The sequence below is a fragment of the Crocodylus siamensis genome, chromosome 1, assembly GCF_052110815.1.
Source record: "Crocodylus siamensis isolate JL-2025a chromosome 1, ASM5211081v1, whole genome shotgun sequence".
Taxonomy (NCBI): domain Eukaryota; kingdom Metazoa; phylum Chordata; order Crocodylia; family Crocodylidae; genus Crocodylus; species Crocodylus siamensis.
This window is the reverse complement of record NC_143395.1, coordinates 213634373-213661598: the sequence shown is the minus strand read 5'-3', so window position 1 is coordinate 213661598 and position 27226 is coordinate 213634373. Positions and strand designations below refer to the sequence as shown.

Sequence of the window (27226 nt, the reverse complement as noted above, 5' to 3'; positions counted from 1 at the left end):
TTGCAGTTGAGATATCAAGTCCTGCCTTTGATCTGCTGATAAAGCTGCCTCTCGTTCCATTTATACACTTCCAATCAAATGCCTTCATGGCTTCTCCCAGGCTGTCCCTTATGTGAGGGGCTCCCCATAAACATCTGCAAAACCAGTGCATTATCCTATTTCTGCCCTGCCCCACAATCCTTTCCTTAGCTGTGACCTACTAAACACTCATCAGTAATTAGGTAGCTGGTGTACTGCTACCACTGCCTGTCTAGCTGACCAGTATTGTCTGCTGTCCTGGTTTGTCTATCTCTACCTTTTGCCCTTTACTTGGATTGTAAGCTCTCCAGATCAGACATTGCTGCGTTGTTCTCTGTTTCCAGTCCTTTGCTCCCACGGGCTATAGTAATATAGATGATAAATAAAAATATGAAATGCGAATATAAATAATGTTAGTATATATTGCAATATGTATTTCTTGGGGGGTGATGGGACAAGGACTTTATAATGTGCTGCTTGTAAATGAGGTATCTTGTACGTAACTGTGCTGCTGCTTGTTGCCAGGTGGTGATGCTGGGGAGGACAGAGATTTCACTGCAAGGTGCCATTGGTTGGCACAAGATGTAGAACTGGATGTGGGGTGTGGTGCAGGCAGCTGGATGTGGATTATTCATAGGCACTTGCCACTGGTGTGGGGGGATGTATTGAAGCCTGAGTCACTGGTGAGAGCAGGGTAGGGTACAGGTTGTTATTTCCGGTGTGTAGAAGGTATATAAGGGGCTAGGTTCTCACACGGGGGAAGGATAGGCTGGGACAGTTGCTGCTGGCTGGGGGGTATCCTATGGATAGATCCCTGATGGACGCAGAATAGGATAAAACACTGCTATGGATGGTGAGTGGAGGTATGCAATATTGCCATCTCTTGTGATTTTACTGTGGCTCTTGCAACATGGGTGTCCCAGCTTCCAAACAGGCCATGCTTGGGAGGTTGTAGGGAGGGCACACAGGCTACATTAGAACAAGTTGTGGGTTGTCTGCTCCTTGCTGCACCACATGTGGGCACCCTGGTGTGACACTCAGCTCTGGGACCATGGACTTTCCCCTGCAGTGTGCAGCGTGGGCATTGCTGGCTGTGCTCTTCTGCATTGCCCCACCCCCAGGGGAAGGGGCAGCAAGTGGAAACTGGAGGAGGGAGAGGTTGGCTTAGAGACCCCAGGGAGCAGCTAGCAGGTGGGACCCCAGGGCCCACAGATGAACCCTTGCAGGCTGCCTGCTGGACAGCCTGGACTTGCATTTGCAGGTTACCTTCAAGCTTCAAACCCTGAAATCGTTTGGTGATGTGAGAGTCTGAGCTTTCACCCTTTTAAAAAAAAAGGCATTACAATTCCACCACTTACTGCTGCCAAGGTGGGGGGCAACCCCATAAAACATGCTCCCTCCCGCTGCTGTAGGATACCAGCGAGATCCTAGTCTTTACCCTTTTTAGAACTCCCCTGTATTTAAATCCATCTCCCAAGCTGTCACAGCAAGCGAGGGCTGGAAGGGCCCCTAGATCAGTGGTTCTCAACCTTTTTTGTACCCATTAACGTCAGTGGCCAGTCCCTAATCAGAGTCCCTCCCTCCCGCCCGGTGCATGTGGGGCAGGGGTGGCTGTGGAGCTGGAACTTGGCCAGCCCGCAAGGCAAAAGCTGCGGTTTGCCACGTTTTTCCCCTTTAAAGGAGGATCTATTTATAACGTTTCTTCCCCACTCTCTCATATATTCTTGGGTTGAGAAGTGCTCCTCTAGGACCAAGCCCTACTGCAGGACCCGGATCGGGACCGGCAACCTAGCCGGGCGCCACACAGCGCCACGCGCGGAGGGCCACCCTCGCCCCGCCCCGCCCCGCCCCCACCCCCGCCAGCAGCCAGCAGCGAACACGTGCGTGGCTCCCCGCCAAACTGCTGCAACGCTCGGTGTTTTCGCGTTCCAGCTTGTCCCATTGGCCGGCGGTGGTGGGCGCGGCGCCCAATGGGAAGGGGGCGGGGCGGGGCGGGCGCAGAGCCATAAAATTCAGAGACTGCGGCGCGCGCCGGCTCACAGGCGCATGGCGGCAGCGCGCGGCGGGCGCGGTCGGGGCAAGGGCTGCTGCTGGGCGCTGCCCACGGCGCTGCTCTGCCTCTACGGCTTCTTCTCCAACCTGCGGCCCTCCGAGCCCTTCCTCACGCGCTACCTGCTGGGCCCTGACAAGAACCTCAGCGAGACCCAGGTAGCTCGGCCCGGCCGCCCCGGCCCGCCTCGCGTGGGGCAAGGGGGACCAGCAGAGGTCACTCAGTCCCGCCCTTGGGATCGCGCACGGGGCGGCCCGCAGGGTTAGCTCTTGGGGTGGCGGGCCTGAGCCCCCAGACTGGGACACTGCGGCAGCAGGGCCGGGTGAGGGCTCTGAGCTGCGTGGCTCTCTTGGGTCCAGTCTGGATGACGGGTTGTGCAGGGTGGTTGGGGCAGGGAAGATCCAGCCTCAGGCAGGGGGATGCACTGGTCCAGTGTTGCTCAACCTGCGGGTGGTGAGCCAAAAGGAGAAAGAAGCTGGAAACCACAGCTCTTCCTTTGTGGGCTGGCAGAGCTTCACATGCTGAGGGGCTGAGGCCTGGGGGTGGTGGTACAGGACTCGCCATTGATGTCTACAAATGGGTCCTGGTACAAAAAAGTGTTCAGAACCACTGCTATAGATGACCTCTGAATGTGATGTGCGGGTCCAGATGTCTCTCCAGACCTGTGGTTTTCTACCTTTGACTAAGCTGGCTCTTTTTGTCCCCAGCCCTCACCTCTACCCTGCTTTACCCCCTTCTCCCACCTCTTGTCATACTACAGATAAATAATTGAGCTGTGGATCTGTGGTGAAGGGCTCCACAAAGCCACATCTGGGTAGCTTTGGCACTAAGGGATGAAATCCCTGGTGTTGACACTACACAGGACCCTTAAGAGAAGCAGGAGGCACCCCAGGGTGCCGCAGCACTTTGGGCAAGGATTGCTAATGGTTAAAAGAAACAAAAATAAAACTTCCAGGGTTTTACATGGGGACATTAAGAGGGTGTTTGAAAGGGATTTGTGGGGATTGATGTGTGATGGTCAGTGTGGCCTTTGGGCATTCATTACCTACACACCTACTGGAGAATGGGTTCATTGCAGAGACAGTTGTTGACTCTTACTGCACACAGGATTGTACATTAGGTACTCAGGAGGTCAGGGCTGCAAAGTTCAGTGGGCCTGTTTTCACTGGTAAACCATGTACAAGGGAATAGTTGTGTCCTGCTGCTGACTTGGCAGTGACCAGTATGCAGACAGGTGGCTGGGGCTAGCTGTGTTAGAGGTGTGAAAATGGGGGAAATGTGTCCCTGGAAGAGGTGCTTGGAAGACTTGAACGGAAGCTGGGAGGACAATCGGGGTGTGGCAGGGCAGAATGGCAGAGTTTGGCAGTGTTACTTAAGGACTTACCTTTTCCCTCTTCTCACCCAACCATGTAGCTCCTGGTGGATGGAGGGTTTGGTTTAATCTTTAACCTAACTTCCCTTCCTGAAAGTATAAGGCTTAACCTTAGAATAGCCCTTGCAGGCAGAAAAACTTTGGCTAGAAATATTGCTTTTCAAAACTCTCAACTTTCATGGCCTAAAAAGATAGAAGAGGCTTAAAAGGATGCTGCTGCACAAAAAAATTGCACTGCTGTCTGAAAACCTTGTGCTTCCTAAAGTTAGACAAGAATATTATAAATTAGGTGCAACTCCAGGGTTTTTGATAGCTTTTTTTCTGTGTAACTGGACTGCTTTTTATATCAGTTAATATTTCTCCCCTGTTAATAGTTTTAAGGTATTTGCAACAAGGGGTTTTTATGAGACAACCTAGCACAAAACAATCCTAAAAGAAATTTTCTGTTGGATTTTGGGCTGGGTCACCTGACAGTTACTCCATCAATGATCCAGTTTTAAACTGATAACATCTGTCGTGTGAGACTGGCAGTGCCCCCGCAATTGGTGACAAATTGGATGCAGGATTCCCTCGCTTTATGCTATACATGCATTCCTGGCAAATAGTGCATAACTCGAATTCGCATAAAGGGAACCCACTTTACAATGTAACAAATAGGGAGACATTCCAAGACCTCAACTGTACTGACCCCCAGACCTATTTTTACCACTTCTACAAGCCAATTTTGGTACTTACCAACAGCAAACAGTACACACAAGCACAGAACACTATCATAATGGGGATGGCAACTAGAGATGTCGCAGGCAATGAAAGAGGAGACTATATTTGGTGCACATCACTTATCCAATGCACCTTACAAAGCAGCTGACTGTAGGCTTCTACCACACTGGTCGGATAACAGTGAGTTTACCTTGCATATAACCAATTTTTGGTATAAAAAGGGTCATTGCATAAGGGCGAATATGCATATACAGAACCCGCATAAAGTGAGGGAAACCTGTACTGTCCTGTTAAGTAAATGTCAGCTGGTGACATAGCAAAGTAACCAGTTGTCTCGTAGTGAAGAAAGAGTAGCAGCTGATACTTCTTCAACTAGTGTGCATGATGCTGCTTTTTTCTTTTTCTAAGTTTAAAAAAAAACTTGGTGATGTTAAGGATTTGGTCTCTGTTAGGTGAACAAACTAATGTATTAGCTATGGATTGAAAAGCAAAATATGACCTCCAATAGGAATGTCAAACTTATCTGGCCCTGCAGTCTGCATAAGTGGTGTGGGGCCTGCCCATGGGCTGATTCAAGCCCACAGATGCCTCCCTGGTCCTCATGCCTGATCCAGTGTGCACAACACCTATTCAGAATGCCAGTGGGCAGCATAATCTGGGATCTGATGCCAGGAGTGCTGTGGATGGCCTGTCCCAGGCATTGTATGTGGGGAGCAGTGGGTGCAGCATGTGGGTCAATGGGACAGCACTGGGGGCCAGCGTATGGGGCTCTACAGGTTGGATCCAGCCCTTAGGCTGTGTGTGACCTGTAACCTGTGGCTTTGATTAGCAGCTATAACAGGAGACTCAGATTTTGGTATGCTGATTCCTGGGGTCTGTTTCCAGTTCTACTGCTGAGTAGCTTTGGTAATTTCTGGGGTTGAGACTGGGCTGGTGGTGGGGTCAGTTTCTCCTTGTGCAGAAATGCATGCTGACATCTTCACTTAAGTGAAGTACTCTGAGATGTACAGGTGGAAAGCAGCAGGCAGTACTTAAATATTTACATAGCAGTCTGGTTACAGTTGAGTAATCCAAGGAAATAATTCTGCCTCTAAAGCCCTTGAAAGTTGTGTGGTATGATGACAACCTATACAGAGTTCACACTTGGTTCTAAACTTGCAAAGCAGGGTGTGGTCCTTGGCAGACTCCCTTTCCAAGATTAATGAGGAGTGGAGGAGGAGAGATTTTTGTCCAGCAGGTGGTGGGGACCGCTTGTTGTTATTAGTGGGAGACCATTGTAGCAGATCTTTCTTAGATTCCGGCCTCTAGGAAAAAATATAAAATTACTTTGAACCTTTTACAAAAAATAACATACTCAAGTGGATAATTAATGTTGGTTTTTTTCCCCTCCTTACAGGTCTTTAATGAAATCTATCCAGTATGGACATACTCTTATTTAGTGTTGCTGTTTCCAGTATTTCTTGCAACAGACTATCTCCGGTACAAACCTGTAATCCTTCTACAGGGACTGAGCCTTATTGTGACTTGGTTCATGCTGCTCTATGCCAAAGGACTATTGGCTATTCAGTTCCTGGAGTTCTTCTATGGAGTGGTGACTGCTACAGAGATTGCTTATTTTTCCTATATTTATAGCGTTGTGGATTTGAACGTGTACCAGAAAGTCACCAGTTACTGTCGAAGTGCCACCTTGGTGGGTTATACTGTGGGTTCCATCTCTGGACAGGTTCTGGTATCGGTGTTCAACTGGTCCCTGTTCAGCTTGAACGTCATCTCCCTAACATCTGTGTCTGTAGCTTTTGCCATTGCCTGGTTTCTGCCAATGCCTCAGAAAAGTCTTTTTTTTCACCACCTCTCAAGCAGCCAGGTTGCTAGGGAAATGAAGGTTATTGACTGTAAAAGTGGAGCTGTTGTCCAAGATGATCCTGCATTACAGAGTGTGCCTGGATGGGAAGATGAGTCAGAAGTTCCCTTAAATGTGGAGGCCCATTCCGCAGAGAAGCAGGTAAGGCACTATGTCAAAAAAACCGAAAGCTACAACCACTTCCACAGCCGTCTGCCTTTCATGAAGAGCACTGTCTCAGGGTAGCTGACAAGGAAAGTTATCCCTTTCCAATCCTTCAAGTCTTCAGGGAGCAGAAATTGCATTTTTACACATGTAAGTGCTGCAGTGCTAGGCACTTTGAAAAATGCGCGGCTCTGCGTGGCTTACAGTTGTATAAGTGGTAAAATGCATGTCAGCGCTGAGAAAATGGCGGCAGCATGCTTTTGAATTAAAATACATAAAAGGCGTTTTGGTTCAAAAGCACGACGCCTCCATTTTCTGCATGCTGACACACATTTCGCCACTTACAACTGTAAGCGACAGTGCAGTTTGCATCAGCTTGTGTGTAGAGTAGACTCAATTGAGTCTACTCTGAAGTGGCAGATATCTGGTGCATCGTGGGATAGAAAAGTGTGTGTATAAATACCCCATATTCCTTCTGTTATTCAGACGCATTAAACTGTCCTCTAAGACTTGACTTTAAAAAAAAAAAAAAAAAAAGCATCATTCACTCACTTGAATGGGGGAAGCAGGGAGGACTCTGGGTGCTTAAAGTCCTGTCTGAATGTACCATGAGCTGTTAAAGAGAAGGCAGTTGCAACCTGTGGTTTTGAAAGCCTATTATGAAATAACAGCTGCAGAATTTTTGTTGCAGATGAACTAGGTAACTGCTTCAGATAACCAGGAAGAGATTGTATATGTGGAAGGACTGTTGATATCACCTTCTGATAAAGGCACTTAGGGGTATTTAAAATGGCATGATTTTGTTGAGTTTTCCACTTAGTGTCCTATCAGTGCAGGAGGAGAGGAAGGGGAGAAGGCAGAATATCCCTAACGCACTGGTGGAGTTTTAAGTGAACATCGGTTTAAGTTTTGTTTGCCTAAGTCTAGGGTAACTGCTTGCTCAAGGCAAATGGACTATTACTTGCCTGCTCCCTGCTATTTAATGGCTAGACGCAGCATTAATTGCTTTTGAAAGACTTAATGAGGAAGATACTGACACAGTCTGTCTCCCCAGCCACACTTCTCTTCACTTCTCTTTAAATACTTATTGCTAGCAGAGACTGGAGGGAGGATAGCAGTACCTGCCTTCAGCTTAGCTGGAAAGGTTTATGCTTCCTTGGGTTTCAGCTGGGAATTCAACTTATTAATATTCCAGTGCACTCATCTTGTCCTGTCCAGCACAGCTCTGCAAGACCCTCTGCTGGGACCACTTGAAGAACCAGTGAGCATAAATGGAGGGCAGTCTTTCTTCTGTTTTTGGTTTTGGAGGAATGGAGTTAGGATAGTAATGGGGCCCTGAGCAATCACTGAGCCAGTGATTTTTGATCTAAAAGAGAGGTAGCCAATCTGGCATGAGTGCCACAAGTGGTGCAGGCAGCCTCTTTGTGTGGCATGGAGCAGATCAGGGTGGGGACAGGCAGCACAGCATCAGATTGGGCAAGGAGCAGCAGGTAGAGCGGGAGATAGAGCCCAGGGCAGGAAGCAGAAAGTGAGAAGAGAACAGAAATCAGAGCAGCACATTGGACTGAGGAAGGGGATCAGAATGGCACTCGGGCTAATTTGAGGCATGCCTGCCAAAAGAGTTAGCCCCCGCTGATTTAAAGGCATACTCCGGCCTTCAGCCCAAGGTCATCTTCCTGCAGCCCCAGTTCTACACTGATGTTCACTTATTTACATACAAGCAGGAGGCTCCTTCCATTGCACATTTCACTAGTACCAGCACCATCCTAGACTTTTTAGCAATATTTGTAACTGCTTCTAGAAATCTCTTGCTTGGAAGGGAAGGCTATGTTGAGGCGACTGAGAGTATAATGTATCACTGAGCATAGTATAACATATTTGGTGAGGGCTCTGAATAATTATTGAGGGTAAGCATGGAACTTCTGTCATCCTGTACTACTTAAAAATTGAGAGGTTTAGTGAGAATGAAGCTTCCCTTTTTTCCTGTGCTACATAACGTAAAGATGAGGAGGATCCTTTAAATAAGAGTGGAACATTTGAAATAAAGAATAAATTAAAATCTGTCAGGGGTTATTCTCTCTTTCTTATGTAGACTGCAGTTGCCTGAAACTCTTGTTACGTTAGGGACTTAAACCATTTGTAGCTCTGTGTAGTTCTTAAATTAAGAATTTGCTAAGCTGTGGTGTATAATGCTGGTTTTGCAAACTAAGCATATGGCCAATCAGACTGTGTAACCTGACTGGCCACAGAAGGCTTCTTCCTCTCTCCTGAAGAAATGACTGGGGCTGTTGACTTTTGCAGCCTCTATGCATCTTCTCCAGTGAGCTTCACCTCCTCAGAGATCTATTTTCTAGATTTCCTATAACTCAGACTGTGCCCCATCTAGTACTTCTGTTTGGGGTATGAATAGTGACAGCATCCACCCTGTTGTTATTCTCAGTTGCTGTTTCTGAGTTTGTAGCCTTGCAGAGAATGAGTACATCAGAAAGCTACTGAACTAACTGGCAGAGCACCTGGAATTCATTTCCTGTCTAGTATTTACCAAGTGACATTTTCTCTAAGGGAGGGAAAGAAGGCTTAAGGCCAAGGTAGGTAAAAATTGCTGTTAAGGATTTTTAGTGGGAGAGGCCTTGAAATGAGACCATGACTTGTTCTCAAGGGAGAGACTTTCTAGAATGCACACAGTTCATAACCTGAACATTTTTGACCTGTGGTCCTGTGAGTTAAGTCGAGTCACACTGGTAAGGTATCAACAGATGGCCTTGAAGCAGGGGGTCTTTATAGCTGTAGCCCATTCTTGCACCGATGACTTGAATAGCTGCTGTCTACTTGGCATAAGTATAAAGTTACTTGATTGTGAGGGTTTTTCTTTCATACTGGAATGTTGATAATCCATTTACCCTTCCCCCTCCCAGTGCAGACTAGGCAGATGTGCCTGGACATGTTTGTGTTGAGGTATTGAAGCAATGCTATGGAGGAAGAGTGATGCCAAGCTTCACATCTGGCTTTGAAAAGAAGTTAGCAGAGTGTGTTGCTAGGCATAGCCTGTGGTCCCAGCTCCATCTTTTGCCCAAATGGGCCCTACTTGTGAGAGGCTAAATCTGAGTGAATGAATTCAGAGCCAGTTGCTTATTTAGATGTCTAATACATTGATACTACCTTGCCTGTTTTTAGCACTATCCATTTCCGTATTTTAAATCACTCAGCCTCCAATCTCCTGGTCTCCATGAGGTAGGTGAGCATTGCCTCTATTTTATTAAGGGAAAACAGGCTGTGTCTCATGACCTGCTTGCACCTCAGGGTCACACCCAGTCAGCTGGCTGAGCTAGGAACAGAACCAGTGCTCACTTGCTAATCTAGTGCTGTACATGCTGGACTGCAGTGTGGCACCTCGGCCTTATCTCTTATCTTAGTAAATGTAGCATTTCCCAGTGACCTGTTTGTCCTTCAGTGTTTAGATTCCCAATCCACATTTCAGCCTCTGGCTCTACCATCTCACTTTTAAATGATTTCCAGCTGATGGGCCATTTCCCTGCCTTTTCCCCTTTTTCTTTCCTCTGAAGGAAGCAGCTAAGGAAGCTTGATTGTCCTGCTAATGTCAGTTTGGTTACTCATTATCTCCTATAATAAGTTGGTGGGTAATGCATGTTGTTGCATGAGTATTGGACTCTTTTTGGGGTAGAAGAGAGAGGGGCAAAGAAGCTGCTGGTTTACCTGACTTGCATGTTGCGTCACCTCAATTTAAAATACCGCACATGTGATTATTACTTGTTTGGAGGCTGGTGGCTGCTGACAGTCACCTGAGGACTGGGGTCCCATTGTACCAGGTATAGGATGGAGAAAAATGTGTAGTCCTTGGGTGCCTGCACTCGAGCCAGGAGGCTGCTTTGAAGCACTGTAATTGCAGCACATTGTAGCAGACTCAATTTAATCAGGTCTGCTGGAGCATGGTAATTACCACGCTCCAGCCAGCCTCTGTCTCATGTATTGTACCTGCATTTCAAAATGGTGGCAAGGGCACTTTAATAAAAGCTCGTTCAAGGAGCTAATACATGAGATGCTCTGGGTGCTTTTAATTAGAGCCGATCTAATTAAAGCACCCCTTTTGTCCCTGGATCAAGTGTAAAAATGCCCCTTGAGACTTAAACTAAAAAAAATTGCTGGAATAGTTAAATTATGCTTGCAAACCCTCCTAATGTAGGTGCTGCATATATACTGGTACCCACTACCCCTTGATTTGAAGGAAAGAGAATAAGCTGGCATAGGAAGCATGTTCCATGAAGAAGGGATATATTTGTCCTGTGGGATTTGAGAGAGATTAGTGATGCTAGTGAAACCTCTTAGTGGTCTTGAACTCGGGAGAGTCTTGTACAATGTAGTTGTTACTTTGCTGACTCCTCTGGGAGGTGCTGCTAGATGTGGCTATTGGCAAAGACTGTGTGTGGGTCCAAAACAAGCCAGCATTTAGTCATCTCCATTCACCCAAGACAGTAGGGAACAGAATTCCTTTTTGTATACTAATCAGTATCTGAGGATCACTTCTTAATTTAACCTCTTCCCTTCCCAACCAGGTGAATGTTGATTTATTTTTATGTATATAAATAAAATGATAAATAATGAAATAAAATAATTATATAATATACCTGCACATATATATATCTATGCACATCAATCAATGTATACACACTCGCGCGTGTGTGTATATACTTATACATGCACATCAATCAATGGTCACACACACACATAATACACACACATCTATATCTCAATATATATTTGAAAAGACTATTTATGTAGTATGTTAAACTACTGTGGTTCAGCTCCACTCAATCCTATTCTAGTGATGCTGCATGAGAAAAGAACATGAATTTCTGTATCCTTCCCTTCAACACTACAGTGAAGTTCTTGCTCCCACTGTTTGAGTTGATGTCTGGTGGAACAGGCTACCTGTACCTCCATCCTAAAGACTCTCCACTGTTTTCAGATCTCCAGAAAACCTGTCAATTGAGTTCTTAGTTTATGTGACAGTGTTGTGACTTTAAGTGGTCTTAAAGTGATGTAAGGGAATTATTAACTTAGATGTTGATAATCTCTGAATACTATTTCCGTAGAAAACTTCCAAATATGTTGTTGGTGCTTGGAAAGAACTTCTGTGGTTGATCTTAAATTTCTTATCTGTTTGGTCTTTGGCTCAAATTCAGTCCAGTCTGGTAACCTGCAAAAGTTGGCGTATGATTTTTGCCTTTCTGAGATGAATTATTGACAGCTAGTATTTTTCTTTACACTGTAAGGAAGTGAACACTCTCACTCTTCTGACAACTGGCCCTCTGACCAGAGAAGCTAAAGATTGGATGGACCATGGAGAATGAACCTATTTCTTCATTTTGGTAGATGCTCTCCTGCTTGGAGTGGTAGCACTTTTGGGAGTGGGGGGGGCATGGTAGGGATGGCTAATGGTGTCCAGGTTTACTGATCTGGCACTTCTTACCACTGGTCCCCTCCCTGTCAGGCACAATCTTGAGGGATAAAATGAACTGTTTTAATAGGTGTGATCTTTAATTTTTCTTATTTCTCTTCAGGAGCAGAAAGTGGACATCCCCAAAGTCCTCAAAGAGCTATGGCGGGACTTCCTCCAGTGCTATTCCTCTCGGCCTATGCTATGTTGGTCTGTATGGTGGGCACTGTCGACCTGTGGCTACTTCCAAGTAATAAACTACACTCAGGGCCTATGGGAGATGGTGCTTCCTGCTCAGAACTCTGAGATCTATAATGGTGGTGTAGAGGCTGTTTCAACACTCTTAGGTAAGCTGTCTATTTCAGAAGGCAATAAAAAAATGCATAACCAATGAGACTTGCATGTTACATCCTCAAACTCATACTTGCTGAAACATAGTTCTGACAGAATTGTAATATTTCTTAGCATGTGCATGTGGGAGACTTTTATCTAGATTGGGGCTATGCCAGATAGCTGTTGGATGAATTTCAGAGATAGTATCTTGTGATTCAGTTGCTTACATAGCTGGTTTTATAATGCAAGAGGTAGGTTTGGAAATACTGAAACGGCTGGTCTTTCTACCTGTGACGTATTATGGGATCCTTTCCTAGCAGTAGCGTCATTGGATTATTCAACACAATTTTCTAGATATGGGAACTCCTGTGTACCTGTAGGTGCTGGTTTAAATGCAGATGAGGTTATTTTGGCTAGACTGCTTGGGCACCTATACATGTGCCAGACATCTGCTCCAGTGCTTGCTAATTAGCACATATCAAAGCAGACTGGATTAAACAAGTTTGCTGGCGTGTGTTAATTAACTTGCTCCAGTAGCCTCTGTGTTGCATCTATTCAGAGTCCCCACACTTCAAAATGGCAGGGGGCATTTTAACTAAAACTCGTCAAACAAGCTTTAGTTCTAGCATCTGTGCTGCCATTTTGAAACGCAGGATGCTGAATACATGAAGCTGCGGGCACTTTAATTAGAGCATCTCCCCCCCTGCCCCTCCCTCGAACCCAGAGCGTGTGTATAGATGTCCCTTGATCCTGGTTGGAGGGATTGTGATTTTTTTATTGTCTTTGGGAAAACGCTTCCTGTATATTCCTTCAAAACACATGAGCCTCAAAGCAGCCTGCTCTGTAACCTGCTGACAGCAGAAAAAGCTATACAGTGCACAGGCCTTGCTTGACTGCATGGGCCCAGGTAGGTTAGTATTGTATAACTCTCCAGCAGACTGTTTCTTGTCACAGCTGTGGGGATATTGTTAGGACAGCTCAGCACTCCATCCACTCCGTCAGAAGAGCTCTAAATGCAAGGACCCTTCATGCTTTGTCATATGAGCCTATGAATTCAAGAATAAGAAAGTAGGGCTGGAAGGGATCTCACAAGATTATCTAGTCCAGCTCCCTGCTCAAGGCAGAATCATCCCTGACTAAACCATCCTAGCCAGGTGTTGTCTAAACTGTTTTGAAAGTTTCCAAATCCTCTCCACTTGTTTATGACGTGTATACTTTTTAGATCCTGTATGGGGGAAAAGTGAGGCACAAACACTGATTATTTGTTGTTTTGCACCTTCCCTGAGGGTAACTAAGCACCTACATGGAATTCAGTGGAAGCTAAGGTTGCTCAGCACCTCTGAAGACAGGACCACAGAAGCCAGTTCTTTTCCATTAAACACCAGACCAGTATGCTCCACTGGCCTTGGCCAAATAACAAAGCAAGCCTAGAGAACAGTTGCAATTATTTTAATATAGGGAAGTCCCATTCTGTGAGGAACCCAAATGGAGGTTCGTGGGGATTATTGAGGAGAGTGGGGGTGATCTTTTAACATCAAAAAGCAGAATTTTTTTTTATTGTCCTTTGGGAAATGTTTAAGCTATTTTTGTTTTAAAACCATTAAGATGCTCTCTTTAAGCAATTTGGAAACAAATTTGAGCTTGGGAACCCACGCTCTTTAGCTCTTAAGTCTTCCAGATTTGCTGTTGGCCTTTGGAACTGCCACTGAACCAGAAACTAGGCCTTGCCAGCTCTGCGGCAGGGAGACTGGAACCAGGGGAAGTCAGGGTTCAATCTGGGATTTTAGGAGTGTTTCCCAGGCTTTCAGCTGAGTGATGGGAAGTGTAGAAGCTCTGTGCTCCCTGGCTCTAGACCAGGGCTTCCCAACCTTTTCCTCAGTATGACCCCATTTAAACACTGGACCTTTTTTGTGACCCCAAAATGATGTAGGCAAGATCAACAAGTCCTAAATATGGCATTACAATGCTTTCATGTCTTGCACTTGTTTCATTTCTTGGTCTTATCTTGTCATTAGTTTTACTGCTAGAGCTCCAAGCAGAAACTTTTCAGAGAAAAACATCCATGTTAGATTTCTCTGTCATATCGAACATATTTCAGCCAGCCAGTATCAACATACTGATTTTACATCGGCTTCCTTTAGTGTACAAGTGCCTTAAATCAGAGCTGCAGCAGTTGTGTGTGGACAAATAACTGCCAGGTGTGAGAGCTGCATATTTATAAATAGGAAGTGTATTCATAATCAGTTGACACTATACAGCATTTTTGTGACCCCATTTTTTATCATTGTGAACCCAAAATGGGGTCACAACCCCAAGATTGGGAACTGCTGTTCCAGATGCTAGAGCTGTGGATTCTAGCTGTGGTACCCTCAAGAACCTGCCAAAGGAAGCTGACTTGAAAGTTTCCACTGAAACTCTCTGTATCTGTTTTGCTGGCAGTTCATTGTAACTGATATGGCCTTGTGAAACACTTGCAAATTTCCAGCTCACTTTAAGAATACTTTCATATAGTATCAGGATAACTCCCCCACATATATAAGTCAGAAGATGGGTGGGATGAGTTCAAGGCCTTCATTAGGTTATGTATGAACACTGCTGTGCCATTGTAGAAGTTTTTTTTTTTTAATTGTTCATTGCAAGTCATGAATCTTTTCCATAAGAAGGAGATTACAAAATACAAGCCAGAATTCTCGTTGGCCTGCTGTTATTGGAAAGATGTTCCTTGGATAACCTGAATTGTGTCAAGAATGCCTCTGAAAGAGCAGGCAGGGAAAAATTGGAGCACAAGGTATTTTATAAAAAGGCATAGTATTTGTTACTGGAGTGGACACGGGTGTTAAGGTTCACTTGGGTTCAACATGGCAGACTTACCATTGATTGGTCCTGAAGACACTTGAATTACTGGGATACAAACAGATTACCTAGCTCCTTGAATGTTGAAAATAAGTTTGGTAGCTTATAAAATGTACAATAGGTTTTCTAGGCAATCTCTGCTTATCAGATAAAGTCCCTCCACTTCTGAGGATATTGATGGGGAAATATAGGTTAGGAGTAGGCAACATTTTCTGGCTGCAGGCTGAAATGACCTACCCAGGGTCAGAGGTGGGTGGGCACTAGGACTCACCTGCCAGCAGCACATGTTCAGCATGGGTAAATTCCTGTGGCTGATGCTTGTCCCCATGGTGACATGGGAAGAGTCCCCACCTGCTGAAGTCCCATGTTCACAGGCCAGATCCAGTGGTTCCACAGGCTAGATCCTTGCTGGCCCCTGACCTAGGTATCCCAATGGCATTCTGTGGCAAGAATGCCTTGAATTAACTCCCAACTCTAAAGTTGCCTAGTGCATCCTCTTGTTCAGCCTGTATTAAATGGCTGCCACTTCAGCTTGTCACACCCTAGTCACAATTCCAGGTCTTATAGTCCTTGTTATCACTAGTTGTCCACCCAGGAAGCAGTTGTGGTTCTGTAGTGCAGTGACCCTGTAGTAACAACAGTGTTGGAACCCAGTTATTCCTAAATATGTAGTCATTTTAAAGTGAAATGACCCTAGAGGGCTGTCAAGCGTGGGCTGCAATTCAGAGCAGACTTAAAATGACTGCAAATGTTATCTTTGGATTCCTTCTGAGCATGGTGTTTTGGCTCCAGGATGGTAAAAGCTGGCATACACAACCGGTGTTATTAAGGTCTCTAAGTCAAGCCTTTCAAAGTCAAGAGATGCCAAAACAAAGGCTGCTTGTGCAACCTTAAATCTGCTTCCTGTGCATGAGTCAGCCAGCTTTTAATTACAGGATCACGTGTTATTTCTTCCTCCCTGTCTAGCTCTTGTTCTCTCTCCTTTGCTTCAGGCACCTTTCTACTTTGTACTGGGGTTCTGGTGCCCAAACCCCAGCTCCTGGCAGGACCATGGTGGCTGAGGCAGAATCTTCAGGGAGTTAAATAGAATCAGCTTGTCTTATGACTGATGTGTATCTCAGTTTTTTAGGTCCCCTTTGTGCATAAGTCCATCTTCCATACATTTTAACTAGTTGCCTAGACATGCACCTGAAGCAGTTGGCAATGCCTGGCATGTGGGTTAAGGTATGAAGCTGTTGAATCAGCTGTGGTGTCTCATGCTGTGGTTGTGTGTTTACACTGACATAACTATGTTCCTAAGGGGAAGGAGGAGAGTGAAACTCCATGAGTTGTCAGTTGACTCCCCAGAAAGTGTGGGGGTGGTGGGTTTCCCCTTCTCCCCCACAGCTTTGAAGCCACTGGTTTATTGTAACTCAATGTTCTACAGTCTGAACATCTTGTTGCATGTAGGGAAAGGTCTCACCGGTATGGTGGTGGCACACTTCCAAAATGAAAGCCTATTGTTTACGAGTTACAGTGGGCACTTGTGCAGATGTGCATGGAAGGGTACTGACCTAGTCACAGTCTTTCCTGCGACTTTGTGGATTTCATCCTATGTGAAAAGTGATGCATTAGGGCAGCGATTCTCAACCAAGGTGCCACAATACCCTGGGTTGCCTTGAGAACCTTTGCAAAGGTGTCCTGGGTTGCCACACAATGTTATCACTGTTAAGTGTGCAAGCATGAGTCACAAGATAAACCCAGAGATTTCAAGTAGGAATCTATAGTGTTAAAAATGTTCTGTCATGCTGTGGGTTGTCCAAGTCCATTGCAACAGGAAAACTGCATTGTTGTTTTTCCATAGTCAAAAAATGAGTGAAAACTAAGAACTGGCATTTCCAAGGGGGGCCTTGAGTCTAAACAGGATGAGACCCACCTGCATTAGGGTCCTTTGGAACTGTGAATCGCGTTAGAAAGTTGGAGGCCAGTGGATCTGACTAGAAGGCTTCTTGAAGAGGTTGGCGTGCAGGGGGTTGCAAATGGGATCTAAGTACTATTGTCAGACTCCCAAAGATTGGGACAAGTCTTGAATGCAATCCTGTCTTTTGGTGATCACCAATAAATCTCCCTTTGTCAGCATGCTACTATTTTGGCTTGCTGTCTGTGATAGCTCTGTTGGGCCTTTCTTGGCTTGTCTATAGAACAAGCTCCTTTTCAAAGTGTAATCTACCTGCTGTATACTGGAGCAGCTTGAAAGCTGGACTCAGCCCCCAGTAGCAATGATGTACTGATAAACCTCTTGTCTCCCTCTGCCTTTGACACCTTTTGATAGAGGTGTCAAACTGGGCTTGTACTTCCTTTTAACAGTCTCTCTGAAAAAACTGCTAGCCTTAGAAAAAATGTGCAGAAGAAAACCCGTGGAAAGACTTGAGGCCTGGAGCTCTGCAGCCTTGCAGAGCTGAAATCAGTTTTGTCAAAGCACAAATCATTGGGTTAACTTTTCTCATTACAGTTGATAGCTGATACCACTCATTTCATTGTGAATTGAGATAAGCCAATGAGGAGCAATTTTGATTACAGCCTTGTTAGAGTGAGGCCTAGCATTAAAACATGCAGCCAGTGGAGCATTTCTCCAGGACACCTGGCATGTTTACACATCAGTGTCTCTCAGTCTAATGCATGGAGTATTTAAACCAGGCCTCTGGATGACAAAATATTGTGACAGTTAATAAATTACATCCTTTCTCTTTTCATCCTGCTAATAGGAGCTGTTGCAGTGTTTGCTGTAGGTTACATAAAAATACTATGGGCTACCTGGGGTGAAGTAGCATTAGCCCTGTTTTCCCTTCTTATTGCTGCTGCTGTCTATATCATGGATATAGTTCGTAACATCTGGATATGCTATGCATCGTATGTGGTCTTCAGAATTATCTACATGCTGCTTATCACAATAGCAACGTAAGTAGTTTTTTTAAATTCAGGATTTTGAATGCCTGGAAACTGGCATACAGTATAGCTCACATTGTATATCTAAGAATCTCAGTGATCTGTACAAAAGTCCCTGTGTGCTGGTATCTTCAGATGGGGAGACTGAGGCAGGGTAGCATTTGACTTACTAAATTGCTGGCAGTTTGCCTTGTCAGAACCAGGAGTGGAACAGAGGTCTCGCAACACTAAAGTCTTTGTCTGTAAGTGCTGGGTAGTGCGGTCTTCCAGGGGAATGCTTTTTCCATAAATATTGGTAAACTGAAACATCGGAGAGAAGAGGGACAAGTGCTTTGTCTGCAATGGAGACAAGTTCTCTGATTTGTAAGCAGGAAAATGTGTTTATATAATATTTGTTACTTGTAGAGGCAACTCTTCAACTAAACCCAGCCCCCCCATGCAGTAAACAGGAAATGAAGGAATACCCTCACTAGAGTGTAGTAGGATATACTCATTGTAAGTCCCTTCTTGACTTGATTATAAGCAGTTCTGTGACTGCAAAGTGGGTATGCTGCATCTTCTCCAAAAGATGGGGCCCTTCTGGCAATAGAGTGCCCCTAGGAATTCAGTACCTTAGGTCTTAAGGTACTGAAGGTACTTGCAGTCTTAAATGCTGTCTTGGATAAGAGTGTAACCTAGAGAACTCCCACACTTCGTACAACGCTTCAGTTTTCCTCATGTCACTTGAACTCCAAGACTAGCGAAGTAGTAGTAGTACCCTATTTGGTTTGTGAGAAGACTGCAGTGTAAGGCAAGATGACTATGGAAATATCTAATATCATCCAATGTATAGATGAGCTTTCCAACCTACCTAGTTTGCTTGTCTAAACATTGCCCTATTCTGAAAAGTCCTTTCCTCTGCCTCCTAAACCTATTTCTACAACTTGCTCCTCCTCCTCCCAGGTTCCAGATTGCTACAAATCTAAGTGTGGAGCGGTATGCCTTGGTATTTGGGGTCAATACTTTCATTGCCCTGGCACTTCAGACTGTCCTCACTGTGATTGTTGTGGACTCTAGAGGTCTTGGGCTAAACATCTTCACGCAGGTAAGGCTGCTGCTTTATCTTGATTTGAGGGAGAAGGAGAGAAAAATGGGAATCGGGGTGGGAGCATTGACCAAATTCTTCTGTGGCTGTGGTTTCAGTTCCAGTTTTGAGGTCTGAGGAGTGTTCCCTGGCCTATGCTGAGGGGAAAGAGGTTGCGGGGGGGGGGGAGTACTGTCCAGTTGTGAGTGGGGGGTGAATTTTTTTTCTTTTGCAAACTCACAATTGGATTTCATGGGCTCCCTTGTTAACTTTTTCCAGAGGGCCAAGGTCAGAGATGGAGCTCCCATCTCACCCCACAAGGTAGTTCACCAGTACAAGGTTTATAGTCTAGCTGGATGGGAAGTTTGTGTTGGCACAGTTCATGATGGAAAAAATGCTTTATTCAGGTGAAGCTCCCCTTGAGTTTAGTTTTTCTTCCATGTACCACTGATCTCTCTCTATAGATAAACATCTTTAAAGTTTAGATGCCACTTGTCTGGTATCTTTCACTAGCTCTAACGAACATGGTAATAAAGGCAGGTAACAGGCTGGCAAATGCACACTTCATTCACCAGTCCTATTTAAACCACATCTTGCATTTTGTCTTTTGTGTAAGTGGAGCTGGGCGGGAGGTGTGTGTGTGTGTGTATCCCAGATCTTTAACTTCCAGTTCTCTCCCTTTCTTTACAGTTCATGATCTATGCAGCCTACTTTGCAGTCATATCAGCTGTGTTCTTGGTCAGTGGTATGTACAGTATTATGAAGAATTACAGAAGACAGAAGGACATGCAGAACAGAACTGCAAGTCCTAAATGCACTGAGGACTCTCTTGGAAATGAAGTATGAAGATATAGATCTATTTATTAGTCTCTGCCACTCTTTCCAAGGCAATCTAAATTGTACTTGAAATGTGTTCATACTATATTAGTAGCTTGCTTTAGAAGGAAAAGTTATTTAATTAGATCTTATGTAAGTAAGAACAAAGCATCTTCTCACATGCCTTTTATACTTCAGTTGCATGTGTGGGGAGGTACAAGAAGTTCACTCAAGAAATGAAAGTCTAATGAGATCTTAGTCCTGGCACGTGATCCTCAATATCATCCTTAAATATAAGGATATAAGAGTATAAATGTAACCATTGTACATCTGTCAGTCTTTGAGCAAGAAAAGCCCAGCTGTGCTGCTGGGCAGCAATGCAGGGCACTGGCAGAGCTGTGCGGGGAGCCCAGGGCTGGAATAGTAGAGGGTGCTGCAGATTAGGAGTAAGACACTGCGCCTGTCCTGTGCTGTCAGACGCATACCAATGAGCACTAAATACACTTTAGACTTAGTCTGTATATATGCATTTCCTCATCCTGCATGTGCTATTTCTGCCCCTTGAGTCATTTCAGCTGCTGGTGTTGCAAGACATAGCTGGTCATGGGTAACTTCCCTCAAGAGCTTTAATGTGTTCTGGATTAACTTGCTGACATCAATGAGTTGGCTGTCAGGAATGTTTTGTTGCACTATGAAAATTGTGTTCTCTTACTTAGAAGAGAATACAGTTCCAGAGGGAAGCTAATGTGTTCTCTGGCATAGTGAATGCCTATCCCGTGGGCCAGGGAAGGTCTTCTAGCCTCTTATTCTTTTGGACTCTGGACTCCTGTGATGCAAAGCCATTGACCCTGAACTGCTGTGGAGGGGGCCAGGGTCAAACACTAAGCAGAGAACAAAACTGACATCAGGTTTTTTTTTCTTATTGGGGGTGGGGGGGAGGGGGCAGATCTTTAGTTGTTGCCACAATGGCTCCTGGGGTTTATGACTGGACCCTTAATTACAATGTAACAGTTATCAGCAGTGAGCTAGTCTTCAAAATGCTCATTTCTTTGGCATTTTTCCTTTTGACAAGTTACCAGTAGATGAAGTCCTTCACTTAGCTGACAAGCAAGTGTGATCCTTCCGAAAACCCCACCTGTGGCTTTTGCTTTTGAAGAACTTAGCACTTCCCTGATCTCTGGTTTGACAAAGGGTTTCATAGAATCATAGAAAATTATGGTTAGAACGGACCTAAGGAAGTCACCTAGTCCAATCCCCTGCTCAAAGCAGAACCAGTCCCAACTAGATCTTCCCAGCCAAGGCTTTGTCTAGCCAGGTCTTCAAAACTTCTGAGGATGATAACCTCCACAACCTCTCTGGGTAACCTGTTCTAGTGCTTTTCTGCCCCCCTGGTGAGACTTTTCCTAATCATAGAATCATAGAAGTAGGGTTGGAAGGGACCTTGTAGATCTTCAAGTCCGACTCCCTGCCTGGACAGGAGAAAAAAAACTGGGCTCAAATGAGTCCAGCCAGGTAGGCATCAAGCCTCTTCTTAAAGACCCCCAGGGTAGGAGTCAGCACCACTTCCCTTGGAAGTTGGTTCCAGCTCCTAGCTGCCCTAAGTGTGAAGTAGTTCTTGCAGATGTCTAATCTAAACCTCCCCTCCAATAATTTGTGTCCATTGTTCCTTGTCATGCCAGGGGGCGCTAGGGGAAACAGTGTCTCCCCCACACCCTTCTGGTCCCCCCTAGTGAGTTTATAGACAGCCACCAGGTTCCCCCTCAGCCTTCTCTTGTGAAGGCTGAACAGGTTCAGGTCCCGCAGTCTCTCATTGTAGGGTCTGCCCTGTCGTCCCCGGATCATGTGGGTGGCCCTCCGCTGGACCCTTTCAATGTTGTCCACATCCCTCCTGAAATGGGGCGCACAGAATTGGACGCAGTACTCCAGCTGTGGCCTGACCAGCATCGCATAGAGGGGGAGGATCACCTCCCTGGCTCTACCTGAGATGCACCTGTGTATGCCCTGCCAACTGTGACCTCGCATTGTTGGCCCATGTTCATCTTGGAGTCAGTAATGACTCCAAGATCCCTTTCTGCCTCCGTGCTCTCAAGAAGGGAGTTTCCCATCTTAGAAGTGTGCTGCTGGTTACTACTGCCCAAGTGCAGCACCCTGCACTTGTCAGTATTGAAACGCATCCTGTTTATGTTAGCCCACTCCTGTAACCTATCCAGATCTTGCTGCAATCTTTCCCTCCCTACTAGCGTACTCACCTCACCCCAAATTTTGGTATCATCAGTGAATTTAAACAGATTGCATTTCACCCCGTCCAAATCGCTGATGAAGAAATTGAACAGCGCAGGCCCAAGGACCGAGCCCTGGGGGACTCTGCTGCCCACTTCCCCCCAGGCTGAATATGACCCATCCACCACCACCCTCTGAGTATGACCCTTGAGCCAATCTGCAATCCATCTGACTGTGTAGGCATCAATGCCACAGTCGCCTAGTTTTTTAATGAGGATGTGGTGGGAGACAGTGTCAAAGGCCTTGCTGAAGTCTAGAAAGACTGCATCCACGGTGACACCTGCATCCGTTGCCTTTGTAACCTGATCATAAAAGGCAATCAGGTTGGTCTGACATGACCTGCCCCTAACGAAACCGTGTTGGTTGCCCTTGAGCATCATCCCTGAAGCCAGCCCATCACAGATGTGCTCCTTGAGGATCTTCTCAAAGAGTTTCCTAATACCTAACCTAAACTTCCCTTGCAGCAACTTGAGACCACTGCTCCTTGTTGTGTCATCTACCACCACTAAGAACAGTCCAGCTCCATCCTCTTTGGAACCCCCCTTCAGGTAGTTGAAGGCTGCTATTAAATCCTCCCTCAGTGGGCATGTGTACATGTGCGGTTTAATGTTCATTAGTCTATTTTAATGTACGTTAAAACATCACAAACAAGCATGCTCTTTAGCTTTTTTTAATGTGTATTAACTAATGTGTATTTTTTTTTTTTTTTTTTTTTTTTTTTTTTTAGTACCTCACAATGGAGGGCACTTTTACATGTGCTCTGGGGGTGGGAGAGGTGGTGTTTTAATTAGAGAGGCTTCAAGAGCTGCTGTAATTAAAGTGCTGATGCGTCTCCTGTATCAGTGTCTCCACACTTAAAAATGGCAGTAGGGGTGCTTAATTAAAGCTCATTTGAGCTTTAGTTCAGGTGCCTACACCACCACTTTTAAGTGTGGTGACGCTGAAACAGGACACCAGAGCACGGTAATTGCCATGCTCCAGCAGATTTGATGAATTGAGTCTGCTCCAACGCCTTGGAATTTCAGTGCTTTGGAGCAGCCTTCGCAATTGTGTACAAATGCCCAGAGGTATTGGATTTAATGCACATTAATTGAACATATAGATGCACCCAGTCTTTTCTCCTCTAGACTAAATAAGCCCAGTTCTCTCAGCCTCTCCCCAGAAGTCATGTGCCCCAGCCCCTGAACCATTTTTATCACCCTTTGCTGGACTCTCTCCAACTTGTCCACATCCTTTCTGTAGTAGGGGGCCCAAAACTGGACACAGTACTCCAGATGTGGCCTCATTGGTGCCAGATAAAGGGAAAGAATCATTTCCCTCAATCTGATGGCAGCACTCCCACGAATGCAGCCCAGTATGGTGTTTGTCTTCCAGGCATCTCCCAGGACATACTGTTGGCTCATATTCAGCTTATTGTCCAGTGTGATCCCCAGGTCCTTTTTCGCAGAGCTGCTTACCAGCCAGTCAGCCCCCAGCCTGTACTGGTGCATGGGGTTGTTCCATTCTAAGTGCACAATTTCACAAGTGTCCTTACTGAACCTCAGGAGGTTTCTTTTGCTCCTATCTTTCAGTTTGTTGAGGGCTCTGTTCTGTGCACTGTAGAAACTTGGGAAAGGAAACAAGTTTGTAGATGCCACCAAGCTGGGTGGGGGGTAGTGGATTGCTGGAGAGTAGGGCTAGGATTCAAATTAGCTGTTTTATCTTAAGTTGGGTCTCTAGGGAGCATGAATAAATCTGTGAAAAGCTGCAAGAGTGGAGCCTGTCACTGTGCAGTACAATAAGGAGCTGGAGAGCAGGGGAGAAAGGGAGTGAGACCTTGGGAATCCTGATAGGGGAAGCTAAGGTCACTTCTCTCCCTCTGACCCTCTTCTGACCCAGCTGATTATACTGTGTTTATTCACTGAATCTAAAGAAGCAACTTTATGTGCAATTGAGGTTTTACAGGTATGATGGAGAGGCAGGATATTTCGTGCCCCCTTTCTTCTCTAGTTGGGGAGAGACATGATCCATCCTCAGAAGTGGACTAGCCCAAAGTGAGCCTTGGGCTCTCCTTGGCTTGTCTGCAGAAGAGGGATCAATACTGTTGTTTAGTTTTTGATGTGGGATCACACTACTTTTGAAGGGAAGGAAGCTCTACCTTGGGACTCCCCAAGAAGAAGCCTTGCCTGATCTCCTTCTCCCATAGGACCCCTTAAAGCCCTAATGGAGGTGTCTACAGATAATCAGGGAAGCTACACCTCCCCTACCTCAGAAAGCTCCTTTTTTATCAGCTTCTGATAGGGGAGCTGTTTTCTTCTTCAAGAGTGGGGGCAGGAGAAAGAGCTGACATCCCAAACAGCACAGCAGACTGTTCATCTGTAAACAAGCAGTCTTTATTGTGCCACTGCAGTTCTCTCTGTTCTCACTCAGACCCTCTCTGTTTTCCCCAGGACTACTTTTTTTTTTTTCTCTGCAACTTTCTGTCCTCCTTAGGACTACCCTTTCTCTACTTTCCAGTTCTCTGAGACTCTCTTTCCCCTCAGGCACAGCCAGCTCACAACAAAACTGTATTGCAAAAGTATTTGGTTAGAAGTGATGTCTTATATTACACCAACTAAATAGTTGCAAAAAAGTTGTTGCACCTGTTTAGTTGATCTAATAAAAGATACCACCTCTACCCAAAAAGTTTGCCTGCCTTTGTGCTTATACCGATGTGGCTGCAGCCAAGATCACTTGCAAAATATAGTATTCAGAACAGAGGTTAACAGTCACCAAACAACACTAAATATAATGCTAGGGGAACCAATCAGGGAGGAGCCTCTACAGCCTGATGTCAATCCCAGACTGCCACCTTCCTCAGGGGTGGGAAGGGTATCTACACATCCTGCTTCTGAAACTATTTAAAACACGCTTATACCGAGCTACCCAAAGTGTTCCCCACCAGAACTGCAGGCTAGCACTCTGCTCATTTACCTTTTTCATCACAAGCTCACAGAGCCTTTCCTGGGTACCTATGCAGTGAAACTTACTGGAAGCCAAATCTATGAGAATAGTGTGCTGGTAGAGAGGTCCAGAGAATGAACATGCATGAGCTAATCATTCCACTTAGAGTGATGTTGACTCTTCTCGTTTAGCCTTGACAGAGAATTAGAACCCTGTATCTACATTCCCCCAAACTTCCTGGGTTTTGAGATCTTGATCCTGATGTTTCTGGAGTTTGTCTGTAGTTTTAGCTGTTTTTGCTGGCCTTTAAATAGGTATCTCATTAGGGTAGAGACTGACACAACAATTGTATTGTTATCAAAGAATACTAATATCAGCTGTTATGAGCTGTTATTTCTACATACTTCTGTAGAAATGCAAGTGTAGCAAAACTATTGGAGCTTTAACCCTGTCTCATTCTGAGTTACTTACAGTGATTTAGCTAACTCTTGTTGCTACAGGGTCATGCAGACCTAACAGTTATGTCATAACAATGCTACCAAGTGGGAGCTCCCCTTTCCTCTTTAAAGCAGTTAAAAGGTACGTTTGTCTGTAGTTTTAGCTGCCTTGTGTTGAAAAAGAAACTTGAAAATAACCCTTAAATGTTCTGTTCTTCCCTCTCTTTTTTGCTGGGGGATGGAGGAAGCTTCCTTTTTAAAGGTGGGGTTTTAAGATAAGTGAAATGGTGACTAATAATGGTTGGAGAGCTGTTCTTGGGAAAGTATGGTAATGGCATGGCCTGTGACTGGTGTTTGCACCTCAGCCAGGCCAAGATGATATGGGAAGGTTGGGGGTGAGTGTGAGGGCAGTTGGGCATGTTGAGTAAGTGATGGAAGCTCAGTCTTCAATCACCTCTGTAAGGAAGGGAGGAAAAAATGTTTTCCTGTGGGGGAACCATTCACTTAGCACTGGATTTAAAACCTCATCTTTAATTTTGTGAGCAACATTGCTAACAGGTGATGACAAAATCAAAGTGTCTTTACTACCAAATGTTTGCCTTGAAGCAAGGACACTGTAGAATGTTTCTTTACATCCTGTGAAGATTCCTCCTAATGAATGCAGGGCTCTTAAGCTAAGAAGTTTTCTTGAAGCTGATCCTGTACATTGTCACTGTAGTAGCAGGCTGCTATAGAGATGGGGGCAGTAGAAAGACTGAAATGTAATAGGATTGTCTGTGAGAGAGAGTAGCCTTTGAAGAGATGCAGGAATTCAAATGTACAGAACATTGTAAAACTGTATGTTTTTGTTCCAACTGTAAAACTATTTTTATCAAATAAAGGATTTTACAGTGTTTCCTAAAAAGACCTCCTGCTTGTATCTTATTCATTGCTACTGCAATTAGCACGTGATTCATGTTGCATAATGGAACAGGGAAGATCTCCGATAATCGAAAAGAAATTGTCCCTGAAACAAATCTTAAAAGATGACTATGGGTCATCTTTAGATTTGCAGCCATCTGAGAAGCATGGCAGCAAAGAGACCTTGCACAGTGCGCATTGGATTTCTCCTATCCAAAGATACTGGTCTATGGGTCTAAAGCAAGTTTATGTAACGAGTGAAACTCACTTATGGATGGGACAGAAGACAACTGCAAATGCAGCAATGTGGGAGAGGATCTGGGAAAGCAGATTCCCGAGATGGGGAATAAAGAAAGGATCACAGGTTCCAGGTCACTAATATGTGCCTAAGGAAAGTTGCTACTACTCCAGCTCTACCTGACCAGCACAGAAGGGTTATGCTTCTGCTCTATAGGCCCAAGGTTTGGGGCTGACTTTGTTGGTTCAAGTAAGTGATCCAGCATAGAGAGGTTTACTGGTGGCAGTTCAGCTGGACTGTTGGCACCACTTGAAAGACTCTTACAGCAAACTTAGTGACCTCAGAAACCAAAACCAGAAATTAGTTGGGCTGCAGTTTATACAGGTAAGGTGGTAGCCAGAGAATATTTACCTGGGTTTCATTTGGGTCCTTATCTGGGAGATGGAATGCTGGTGGTGGTGGTGTTTGCTGCTGCTGCCCCCACTACCATGGTATGCTGGGCGGCCAACCTGCAGCACAACGGTACAGGCAGCTTGTGTGTGCGGTACGTGGCAGATCAGGGAGGGGACAGACAACACAGCAGCAGATTGGGCAAGAAACAAAGCAGATAAGGCAGGAAGGGGATCAGAGTGGCACTTGGGGACAGTCTGGGGCTAATTTGTGGTATACCTACTAAAAAGGTTGGCCCTCCTGTTGTATGCTGGTAAGCTATTAAAAACCATGGTATTCTTTGAGCTTATTTTCTGTATAAAGCACTCCAAGTTGCCTTGGAATCAAGTCTCCTTGCCAAGTTTTGTTCTTTGCAGTCATAATCCTTCAAAGACCTCCCTATTTCCATG

The 27226-nt window shown here is 45.2% G+C and overlaps 1 protein-coding gene across 1 annotated transcript; it reads left to right on the top strand.

Annotated features, from left to right (window-relative positions):
* Positions 1-2039: 2039 nt before the first annotated feature.
* SLC19A2 (solute carrier family 19 member 2) lies at positions 2040-26153 on the top strand. Its single transcript, XM_090056269.1, has 6 exons — positions 2040-2226; positions 5557-6162; positions 11745-11967; positions 17551-17743; positions 18674-18815; positions 19485-26153. Exons 1-6 carry the CDS (start codon positions 2065-2067, stop codon positions 19638-19640), a joined length of 1482 nt encoding a protein of 493 aa, XP_089912395.1. The 5' UTR covers positions 2040-2064; the 3' UTR covers positions 19641-26153.
* Positions 26154-27226: the final 1073 nt, after the last annotated feature.

What these genes read in the sequence shown, in the direction of transcription:
- SLC19A2 (XM_090056269.1), top strand. Translation starts at nt 2,065, where the DNA reads ATGGCGGCAGCGCGCGGCGGGCGCGGTCGGGGCAAGGGCTGCTGCTGG. An exon ending in CCCATTCCGCAGAGAAGCAG is followed by an intron (nt 6,163 to 11,744) that starts GTAAGGCACTAT and finishes ATTTCTCTTCAG; the next exon opens with GAGCAGAAAGTGGACATCCC. An exon ending in CTGCTTATCACAATAGCAAC is followed by an intron (nt 17,744 to 18,673) that starts GTAAGTAGTTTT and finishes TCCTCCTCCCAG; the next exon opens with GTTCCAGATTGCTACAAATC.